A 12,330-nucleotide genomic window follows, 5' to 3' on the forward strand; every position below is an offset into this window, starting at 1 on the left:
ATAATCAAGACGACAGATTTGGTGTGGACAAAAGGAACGTGACTTTCATCCCACCACACTATCAATGAACTTTATTTCTATGTGGACTGATTTCTCGGTCTTAGATCTCTTCAGAAGTGGTCACTAGTTATCCCACTTTTAACAGCCAACACTTACAGCTTTCTATGCACATGCCTAGAAATCTTGCACCATAGAAAACTTTATACATCCAATTAATAAAATTTTCCATGAACACGAATAGGAAACACATGCCATTGAAAATACAAATTAGTAAAGAGGTCTCAGAATAGAAAGCTTTCTTTGTCTGGCACTTTAAATTGTCTATTCCAACCCAATTTCAGTTCTAGTTTCTCCTTAGGGAGGAAAATTCTGCTTTCTTTTACAGTGGTGTAAATCCAAAGAAGCCCACTGAAGGAACTAATCTGGATTTTTCACTACTATAATTGAAATCAGAAAGTGGCCCTATATATTTCTCAAACACACACACACACAAAATTAGTTTACTGTAAAGCTCATATTAAATAATAGAACGCTCATATAAAACAGACAAGTACATTACAATTAAAAAAACAGTTGAAACTATGACATTTTGAACGGAGGTAATTTATATATTCTATGACCCTAACTGTTCATAAAGTTTCCCAACAAGGGAGAGAAGAAAATGCATGTTTTCATTTCAACAACCTTAACTGACTCACAAGATACACAAACTCTGTCAACTTATACAAAATTAATTACATACTTTACATGATACAATAGATACATATATTAGGGTTGTAAAATATATGGATCAAAGCACTCCTAAAACAATACTGGGTCATTGGCTCAGTTACTAACCCAAAGGAAAGCATTTCAATAACAATGGTTCCTGAAGAATACCGTTTTCCTTACAGATCTCCTATTTATGCACTAACCAAGCACTGTATCTTGCACCAACTGAAGTTAAAGTGCTCTATGCTATTGACTGAAGCAGCACGTTCAAGATTACGGCCTAGGGTGGTATGACTGTACTACATAAAAGTTGAATGCAAGTGCATGATAAAAATTTGTTATGCAATTTGCTATATTCAGTTAGGTAATGCAAAGAGTTTGTTCAGTTAACCTCACAAGACACACACACTGAATTATAATGGCTGATGACAACAGTAATTAAATGCTACGGTTTGTGAATCATCATTAACTTATTTCCCTTACACAATAAGAGATTGTTTCAGATACCATATAAGTTACATGATGAACTGTTAATAACGGTGATGGTGATAAAGGGTGAATACACAATGACGATAACATTGGTTTTATGAGTGATAATATATCAATGTTCTAGGAGTTGAAGAAAGTCTGGAGTAGACGTAATTAACACTTTAGCATGGTTACAATCAATTTCCAATGTTATTTTGCCTATAATGCAGTAGCTATTCATTAATCAAGATGTAAATTTAAAGCTGCCTTAAGATACAAATAAAATATCTTTCGTACTGACAGCCTGGTCATTAATGGACATTTCTTCAAATTACAGAATTTTTATATCATTTGACTTGATTAGCATCTCTGTGCAAGAGGTGCTTTTACATAGGAAAGCATTAGCTACTGTGATGACCCCTAGCCCAGGATACAGTCTTAAACTGGCCACAGTGGTGAAAGTGGTGGATAAATGTAATTTTAACCTATAACCATGTTACGTAAAATTGCTGTTGAAAGGACACACAGAATCTAAGGAATACTTTCAAATGAGTTTGTCTTGAACCCAAAGAACTGTTGAGTAGGGTTTTTTTACAATTTCTAGTGAGACAAGTGACAAGTGTTTTAACAACAGACCCAAATGTTTTCAAGACAAAAACAATGAGGAGTCCAATGAGTTAGTCCTTAAAGACTAACAAGTTTATTTGGGCATAAGCTTTCATGGGTAAAAAATCCCACATGGGGACAGAGCAGATATGCCTGACTAAATGAGAGAGGCAAGCGGTCAGCATGAAGTGTCTGCATGAAGGAGGTTCCCGAACTCCCTAACAATCCCTCCTCCCACAAAAAACCCTATTCCATACTTCTTCCACCCACACCCAACAACCCTCCAGGTTCACTCCCGGGCTTCTTCCCAGCAATTACTTCCCTCTCCCTCAGCTCCTCCATTACCTCTCACTCCCACAAGCCTTTGCACTGCTTTTGAAGGGTGTGGGAAATATGTCTCTGTATTGTAGTTTTAATGAATTATTACTCAAAGTTTTGTATTCATATGCCTAGTAAGCAATCTATTTCCTGAATCTTTTTTGTTGTCTGTATTGTTACAAACATATTTACTGACAGGTATTTTGAAATAAATTACCAAAATAATTGAAACTGGATTATATTTTGTTATTTTGAGAAATAAAATATGAAACATTTTAAAATATTGTGCACAGAATGTTTAATGTTTTGGTGCAGAATTCCCCCAGGAATAGAAAGAGGAGAGAGGGGGGAATGTGCCAGTATCCAAACTGACTACACTGAAACAGGAGCAACCTAGAAAAATATTCTTCCAAGCCCAGAGAGTAAAACTGGAGTTCCAGAGTGGCTAATTTGATCTTGTGCCATATGCTGCGCCTGTTCCTGAACTGCAAACATCAGAAACAAAAGCTGCATTTTCTTATCTTTTGCTATTCTTGTCTCTCTCCTTCTGTGAGCATTTCTCTTGTTAAACAGAATTGAATTTTAACAGCACAATCCAAGAACCACCACCTAAAATTGGCTATTTTTTCCCTCCAAAAAGTGCCTGTTGAGAGACTCTCCACAAGGCCTTATCCCTTTAAAAGACTCTCTATAAATATACTAGAGAACAGAAAATAGGGGCAATTATTAAACAAAAAGTTAGAGAGACAAGGTGGGTAAGGTAATATCTTTATTGGACCAACGACTGTTGGTGAGAGATCCAAGCTTTCAAGCTTACACAGAGCTTTTCTTCAGGTCTGGGAAACAGAGTGTCACAGCTACAGAGAAAGATAACATATTTTCTTTTAATTTAGTTTGCAATTAGCAAATGCTTTTTTTTTTTGTTTGATGGTATACAGTAAGCAAAACCTGGTCCTTGGCAACAAAATCCCAAACCCAAGATTACTGGTATGCCAGTACAAAAGTAAAGAAAAGGGGAATATAAAATTACAACATACTAAAAATACTAGCCAATCTTCCCAACAAATCTGCGGGTGAGAAATTAATACCATTAGCAGAGTTGTGTGTGTCACTCTCACCAAAGATCTGTTTGTTCTATCGCTTGTTCTTAATAGTGCTATTATTCCTTTATTAGTTACACAAACATCAATTATTTTTACAAAATCATAGCTAATAAGTGATAAGAAACTGATTGGTGCAAGTTCTGAATGGAACACCTGCCAGGCAAGGACGCTGAGAGAGATTTGGGAGGTTTTAAAAAACTTCTACGATGTTAACTTATTAATGTGGAGAGTGACAATCATGACAACAGCAAATAATGTATACAATTCAATCTTGAATATTTAAACTTCATTTATCTTGAGTTCTCTGGTATACAATAGGGTCATGTCCTCTGATGTCTATTTATTACATTGAAAATACTCTAGATTACCAAATGTCCATCATGAGATTTGATTAATCAAAGTTGTTCTTTAATATTATCCCAACAGAAAGATACGTTAGTGAATCTTTGAAGACACTCATACAAGAATATATGGCAACATTTTAAGGGGTAATTTTTCAGAAGTGTGTTAGAATTTAGCCAAGTAACAAGTGAATAAATACCCTGTAAACTGTATCCTGAAATGCCTTAATTAAACTCTTGATTAAATATAAAATTTACATTTAAATAAGCATAAAATCATAACCTATTACATCCAATTGGCTGAGCTTGTGAGGCCTTACACACAACTCAATGGTATTAATCTATTTGTCTGTATTCATGCAATGCAATAATGACGGAATGTCACATCTGATCAATTTCAATATTTAAGGGAATGTTCTAGAAATGAATGGACTATTGATTTTGGGGGAAAATCAGGGCATTGCAAGTAGGGAAATGAGGGACAAAAAGTCATTTTCATTTGTCGATAGCATCCATTTTCGGCTATCAGAAGAACGATAACCCTGCTCATCCTCCTAATAGAGTTTAATATGTTGACCCCCTAAATGCCTTATCTCTCCAACACACAGGGTAGAAATAATTGCACTCCCTCTGGGAGCCATGGGGTGGATGCTCATCCAGAAGGGGAGAAAAGCAGGCTTCCTTTCTCCCTCCTAAAGTCCTGCCTCCTCAAAGCCTGTTCCATGGTGGGAGAGAGAGGAAACCAGCTGTTCATTCCTCCCATCCAATCCAGGGGGAAGAAAGGTACATTTGGGGAAAGGAGACATAGAACCCTTGGCATGGGGGAGGAGAATGCAATCAGGAGAACAGAGCCCCTGGTCTGGTGGGGAGGATATGGAGAACAGGAATGGGGAGAAACAGAATCCTGGCCTGATAGGGAGCATGGGTGGCCCTGCTGTGAAGATGTGACACCAAGCACACCTGGATAACATCATAATAAGATGTGGCACACTCAGATAATGGGGAGTTGTCACCCTGCCTTGTTTAGCTGGTGATGGAAGGTCCAATTGTTTAGCCTCGTGCAATACCAAGACTTTGAATGGGAAACCACCAAAAGCAACTGCAAACAATCAAAACCACAAGAAGGTTAAAAAAAGGAAACAAAAGGCTGTTTTCAGTATAAGACAGAGGAGAGAGATGTATTCTGGATCCATTCACTGGGGAAAACCTTTGTGGAGCAAGGATGTTTTCATGAATGTTTGGACCCTCATTCTTGGGAAACCAGCCAACTCTGCAACAGGCTGAACTTTGTGAGGAAACCCTACTCCATTTAATAAGTATGGTAACTATTAAAAACAGTTGACCCAGGTTCACATTTTGTGATTTTGTTTTGTATTACAGACATTTGTTCCCACCATTCTCTCTTGTTTCTAGTTAAATCTTTATTTTTTCTTAAATAAATGTATTTTGAAGTGCACACAAGTGCTGTGTGGTTTAAGGTAAAGGTAGTAAACTGGGGTACACTGCCCCTTCGGGAGCAGAGGATCTGGGATTTCTGTGAGTAGCCAGTTTCTGGGGCTGAATATCACAGGGGAATGATTCAAAGGGACTCAGGGATTGGGGTGCCTCTGTTGTTAACCTGCAAGGAGAAGTTAGGGTTGGCATAGCCTTGAGTGGCTGAAAGGCTGGTGGTGTCAGGGATTTGATAATCTGCCAGGCAAATGCAAGAATCCCTCACTCTGAAAGCAGGTAGTAACAAGGCAACTCGCTGTCCCGGGTCCCCTGAGAACTGTCACGGGGAAGAAGGGAATGGGGGAACAGATAGCCTCTGGCTTAAAGGGAGAATGGGGGACTCTAGTATGAGGGGAAGAGGGGGACACACAAAGAATCCCTATTATGGCAAAATTGGGGAACCCTGGGTTGGGAGGAATGGGCGTGAACAGAGAGCCCCTCCCATGGGGGGGGGAGGTGGGAAAGTGGGGAATGGGGGCAGACGGAGCCCCTGGCAATGGGGGTAGAATGGGGAACATGAGTAATGGGAGGCATACAGAACCCCTAGTGGCAGGAGATTGAGGACCCTGGTGTGGGAGAAAAGGGCAAGAGGGTACACAAAGCCCTGTCATGTGGGCAGACTGGGGGAATGGCGGCATAGATGAAAATCGGGGAATGGGGGGACACAAACTCTGCCACGGTGGGGGAGAATGGGGACTCTGGATTGGGAGACTCTCAGAATATCTGGCAGGGGGAGTTGCTGAAACAGACAGAATGCATCCGATGAAGTGAGCTGTAGCTCATGAAAGCTTATGCTCAAATAAATTGGTTAGTCTCTAAGGTGCCACAAGTACTCCTTTTCTTTTTGCGAATACAGACTAACAAGACAGGAATGGGAGCTAGTGGTGATGATGAAGGAAGGCAAGGAGCCACTGGTGTAACAAACCTGGCCTACAGAAACTGTGAAGCGTGAGACCCCCCTCCCGCATGTGTATATTTGAGTTATAAAGCATTACGGAACATATGCTGTACATACATACATACTGTTGTGGAGGATGTTAACTACATGTGTCTACGGACTTTAACAGGAGCTGTGGAGGTAAATCCTTGTAAACTGCTTTGAAAATGTAAGGGGTAGGTATTGTTCTAGTGCATTTATTTTAATTAAGCTGATAATAAATCAAGCAACACAATATACTATAATTAAGCAAACTTATTTTTAGGTTTTATTAGGTTCAAAAAATAAGTGAAATACCAGAAATATACAGGATTTCTTGGGTTAAAAATACTGGGCCTATCGACGCAGTTGAAAGCCTTTTTGTTTGGAATCCAGCACATAGCATTGAAAACTGAGTCAGTGATACAGCATCAAACAGACAAGGTCATGCTGAAGGTAGCCATGTGCAGAATTTTAGAATTGTTTTAAAAAAGGGGTTAATCCTAATCAAAGGCCAAGGTTCTGGTACATTTATTCCTTGATTATTATTATTTACTATTTGAATTTTGCTAGCATCAAGAGGCCCCAATCAGGAACTGGGCCTCACGCTGTTAGCCTCTGTACCACAAGTAATGGAAGGATGATCTCTGCCCTAAAAGTTTATATGCAGCTTCCTGCAGAGCAAGGTACTACTTTAGATGATAAAGAGAATCAAAATCTGTCCCTAAGAAATTTGAATTTGGAGAGAGGATTATTTTAAAAGAGTTGGGGGATAATGCAAAAAACAGAGCTCTAAATGTAATTTAAAATATACAGTTTAAACATTGCTTACAAGTAAGTAACAGCACTGAACAGACAGGTGGTGTTTGAACATCACCCAAAATCAATTATGAGACTATCATAAGCAAATGTAAAATTAAATGAAAAAAGTGACATTTGAAAAGAGCACATATAAAAAGCAAGGAGAGCCTAGTTTGCGATAAGCAATACTGGATTAGAAAAAAAATATCAAGAAGGTGGCACTGTTAGACTCCAAGCAATGAATAATAGAGGCAAGTGTGTAATCACCATGCATTCCGTCAAGGTCTTTGACTTCACATGCTTATTCTTGCTATACATATGGGAACAAATGAAAAGCTTAAAGTTTATGGTCAAAGAAGTTAATTGAGTTTAGGATTATTTGTGATCAGTTTCCTTGCCTAGACAGTTAAAAAAAAAAAAAAAGAAGTCTCTGTGAGGACAACTGGAAACATTTATTTATGCTCATATTGATGAACTCCTGTGGAGCTGCCAGTTCAGTTTTATACCTTTAGGTATAGATGGCAGAATTGTTTATTGTGATTCAAAAATCTATGGGTTTTAAACTTGTGATTCCAAGGAGGGAGCTGTTAGCAGAAAACTAGAACTAACAGATTTTCCTTAAGGCTTGAAAGTACAGGTTTGGTTTTTTTAACAACTAAAGATCTTCAAATTCACAGGCAAATTTACCCTAAAGGTTGGTACAAATATGTAGCATTTCTGGACAACTCATCCAAGATCAGCTCATCAAATGTACATAATATAAATGTCTAAATGCAATAAAATACAGTGAGTTTCAACATGTGCATCTGGATAACTATTGTATGCACAAGCCATAAAGAAAGAAGAAGATTCATGAAGCATAGCTGCAGATTTGTTAAGCTCTCTGTTGCTAAGCAAGAGAACACCTATAGCATATGGGAATTACATCATCCACTGGGAAAATTGGATACTACAACAGAATTATATAATGTGATTTAAAAAGCTACCATCATTATCAACAGCTGTTATCCAAAGCCCACTATGGAGTCCTGATAACAAATAAGAAGTTCTTTCCATCTGGCTAACTTTTGGGGCAAGGAACTAATGCAGAATAGAAAATCACAGAAGAGACAGATTGGACCATATAGTTTATTATGTATAGTTTATATCAGTGCAGGATTGTTCCCTGCAGCCTGATTATGGATGGTAATGAAGTAGTATATTTTATTGGCACAGGAGGAGGATCTATCTATTCTACTGAGTAATAACAGAGCACTGAGTGAAATATGTTATAATATTTAAATAATTTTCATCTACAACTGCAAGCATTTCCCCATGTTACTATCTTAACACTGCCAAGGTGAAACCCTCCTGTCACAAGATGGCAACAGAGATGTGTTGTGCTTTAGTGAGGAGGAAGAAGCAGCAGAAACAGGGAACATTAACTTGTAAGCAAGGAAGTGAATCAGACTGGGGAGCCTACCGAGGAAAGAAGAGAAACAAACTTGGTTAAAAGTTTTTGTGTGAATAAGACCCAGTTTTTGTGGGGTTAGGACAGTGAAAAGCAAAGAAAACCTCTGGGCCAGACGTGCAGCTAATGTAAGAAAGTGTAACTTCAGTGTAGTTAGGCTGGTTTACACTAGCTGAGGATCTGGCCCCAGAAAGCTGAAGGAAAGGAAGAGAGGGAAAAATATCAGGGTTAAATAGGAAAAAATATGGATACCTTGAGGAGAGGAAAGATAGGCTCTTCAGGACCTCTTGTCTCTGAAAGCAAGAAAAATAGAAGAAGGATGTCTAAGGCCACGAGAAGAAAGAAATATGGGACAGCTAGAAAACATGTAGAATTGGAAGATAAATATAAGGGAAGAGACAAAACAGAAACAAGGTGCAGAACAGAAGATGAGTAAAAGAGACTCAAAATGGAGAATCAGAGAGAGAACAAAGAAAAAGAGAAAAGGAAAGTGGGAAAAGGGAGAGAAAAATATATACATTTCCAAGGCAAACTCATTTTATTTCCTATTCAAGTTCCTATCTTTTTTGTACATGCTTTTCAGAAAAGGGGATCAGAAAGAAAAAGTATTGATTGTGGTTCAGAGACTAGGGAAATGAATAATCTTCAGGCTAATCATGGCCATCGGGAAAAGAAGAGCAACCAAGCACTTTAATATTCCAGTGGGAACATTGTCATCTGTATGTTTTTGTTCCAGAGAAATGTGCTGCTAAATGACATAAAACAATCATGAGTTAAACTTCTCTGAATATTCATGCCTACATTCCTGCGTGCATGACATTATTGTTATGCTGGACAGACTGATCTTATCAGGTCTGAGCATCAGTTATTCTCCCATTCATTATTGAAAGGTGAGAAAACTCCTTTGTGATCAGGACCTTTAGTTATCAGGCATCTTGCAGCCTGAGATCAGTGAAGGAAAAAAACAGACCTGTACCTGTACCTGTTCTGTACAAAATACACCATATAATAAAAGTCTTCTTATGATTAATATTTTACACACACAGTCTCATGTGCTGAAATGAGAGAACTCTTTCTCAATGCTGTTTATGACATGAAAGAAGGATTATGGAACAAGCACTGTATGTCCATTTATAAACACACACATACATATATGCACAACTTATGTTATGCACCAATGAAAAACTGCATTTATTGTGCACGTTTGGAGCCATGACTGCACTGCACCTACTAATAAATATATCCCACCACCACCACTTCACTCTCCCCCACCAATTACCTATGGCTCCATACACACAAAATCTTTTGATTAAGTTTGTAACCAGTTGCTGGCACATTTGACTGTAAAGGTGTTTTGTATCCATTTATCACATGATTAAAATGCAGTAAAAATGGCAGCTAACGGTATTTTGCACCAGCCAGTGGCCTACACTGGCACATGGTTGTCTTTCTGTAACCAGTTCAAACTCATTGTTATTTTTTCCAGCTTATACGGGACTTTTAAACTATGCCTGTGTAACTAGTTGTGCCAGTCCTTCCTTCTAACACTGTGCAGCATACCAAAGTGTATGACTGCACATATAGCTGTTGCTGCTTTGTGTGTATGCCCTCTACTACAGATGAGACACTAATGGACAGCTGCCTAGATTATACAGACAGTGCGATAGCTGAAAATTGAACCTTGTTACTTGCAAAGCTAATGGTCACCTCTTAGTTTCAAAATCTCTCTTCAAGACAAAACTTTTATACCACCATCAACCATCATTGACTTTACATTTGTATAAATTACAAATACATAAACAACAGGTTTCAGAGTAGCAGCCGTGTTAGTCTGTATTCGCAAAAAGAAAAGGAGTACTTGTGGCACCTTAGAGACTAACAAATTTATTTGAGCATAAGCTTTCGTGAGCTACAGTTCACTTCATCGGATGCATTCAGTGGAAAATACAGTGGGGAGATTTATACATACATGTAAATATATCTGAATATAACATACAGATATATTCACAGAGAGAATATAACGATCATTAAAATGCACTCACCATTTGCAAAACATCAGAAGAAACCATCTGCATGCAGCACATTGCAGTTGCCAAAGCACAGACAATTGTGGAGATGATATTGAGAGCACACACGCTGAACAATAGATCCTGTGAAAAGACAAACAGCACAATGTCACTTCTTATCTTGGTGATACACATGACAGGATTGCAAATATTTTTAGCAGATTTGAAAATAAATGCTGTCAATTGTTATCTATTTGATATAATCTTAATTAGCTTTGTACAATTCGCTCAGCATGTAACCTTTCTGTTATCCCAAATACACATACTAAAAACAAAAAAGAAAACTATTATCCAGAGAAGCAGCTGAGCACTAAAAATGTTTTTTAAAATGTTTTTGGATCCACACTCCACTGATGTTACACAAACTACTACAGCTTTTCTTGGGTACAAAATCCAACACACTGTTGCCAGAAAGAGAATATGAGTCTGACTTCTAATTTTTAGAAATACAATGGCCAATTTAATTGCTTTCAGTATTTTAAACATACAAGTTAGAATTTTATTTGCTTTTAAAAATGCCAATAGAAAAACTGATGAGGAATAAAGAGTGGTATACTCTTATTCCAGATAGTCTGCACCTCTGGAATAGCATGATGGAAACCCAGAAAGACGGCAAAAGACAAAAGGAGTCCATCTAGGTCTGTTACGTTGTGTTGAGTTAGTAACTGCACAATGATATCTTTTGAAGAACAATAACAACAGGCACTTAAAAGAAAAAAACAGAACTAAATAATATACTGCCCAGATTTAAAAATACTTGAAATTAAAATAGCAGCATTTTCCCCAATACATTTGTAATTTTTAAAATGTATCCAGTTCTTAGAGCCACCTGATTTGCATGTAGTGTGTCTAACACTGGAGGAAGATAACTGTGATTTACAATATCAACACAAAATTAATAAGCTAATATACTTTCTCCATATTTAGTAATTGTGCAGCTGCGGCACAGCTGATCTACCTATTGGGTTATATTGCTGCAAGCACAGTGATGCTTGTAAAGAACTGAATGGCCAGGAGGTGAAAGTGGTTCATGGCAGATATTTGGAAAAAAACCCTGTTAAACAGGGGACAATAGAACTCAATGGATAAAGAACATTCTGGAGAATCTAAGTCTTAATCTTAAAAACTATGACATTTCTGTCCCTTCCAATAGCTAAATAACTTACATGCTGTAAACCAATGTACTGCTATCTTGTTGGCTGAAGCAAGTCTGAAACAAAAGTACCAACAGATGCAAATTTATCGTTGCCATCTTAATTACATACTCCCCAAGTGACCAGCATTTGAAAATGGAAATCTGCCAACCCCTGGGAAGCACACGAAATCCAGCAAATAGGTCAGTAAGTTCCAGTCACTTAACAGGATACACTGAGCTGGATCTGTTCTTGCTGCTCTGCTCAGCTGTTTGCTGGCTTCTCAGGCAGCTGGCTGGCACATGGGAATAATGGATCAGTTGGGTCCACAGCAGATAGGCAGGAAGAGAGCCAGTCTCCGTCTCCCTCTCCCTCCCCACAATATGGAAGTGAAGGAGGACTAGTTCAAGCAAAAGGATGCACTGACAAACATCAAGAGTATCAGGATACTTTAATGGGGTAAACTGGGGAGGCGCTGCAGATATTCAGCTGGTAAGCAGGTGGCACAAAAAGAGGAGAAGGAAAGATTGTGAAAGTTCTGGGCTCCAGAGGTGAGCCCAGGTGATGAGCAGGAGAGAGAAAGACACATGATTGAAAGGGAGAGGAGTGCCAATGACCAGGAACAAGAAACTTGGTGCCATCAGAGGAGCATATTCAAGTGAAAATCCCCTAAACAACAACATTCTAGAGCAGGTTCACCAAAGTAGTATACATTACAATAATTATAATATGCTGTTTGTATCCCCAAGCAGAAATATAAACTGTACAGTTCATGGATTCAGAAATCCACACATCCCTCACTAAAAACTCAGAATGTGAGGAAGAACACGCAGCAGACTCTAAAGAATACACAGATATTCATGGAATACTACATTTGACATCATCATCTCTAAAAACTTACTATTGCTGACTTTCAGTTTAATAAT

General features: G+C 38.2%; 1 protein-coding gene across 2 annotated transcripts in view; it reads right to left on the reverse strand.

Moving 5' to 3' along the window:
* FAM189A1 (family with sequence similarity 189 member A1) overlaps nucleotides 1-12,330 on the reverse strand; it is a 383,608-nt gene that overhangs the window by 41,456 nt on the left and 329,822 nt on the right. For both annotated transcript variants that reach the window (XM_037910747.2, XM_043523432.1), the window contains one exon: nucleotides 10,248-10,355. In XM_037910747.2, coding sequence (XP_037766675.1) covers nucleotides 10,248-10,355 — 108 coding nt within the window. The remainder of the gene's footprint in view (nucleotides 1-10,247; nucleotides 10,356-12,330) is intronic.

Source organism: Chelonia mydas, chromosome 10, assembly GCF_015237465.2.
Source record: "Chelonia mydas isolate rCheMyd1 chromosome 10, rCheMyd1.pri.v2, whole genome shotgun sequence".
In the NCBI taxonomy this organism is placed as follows: domain Eukaryota; kingdom Metazoa; phylum Chordata; order Testudines; family Cheloniidae; genus Chelonia; species Chelonia mydas.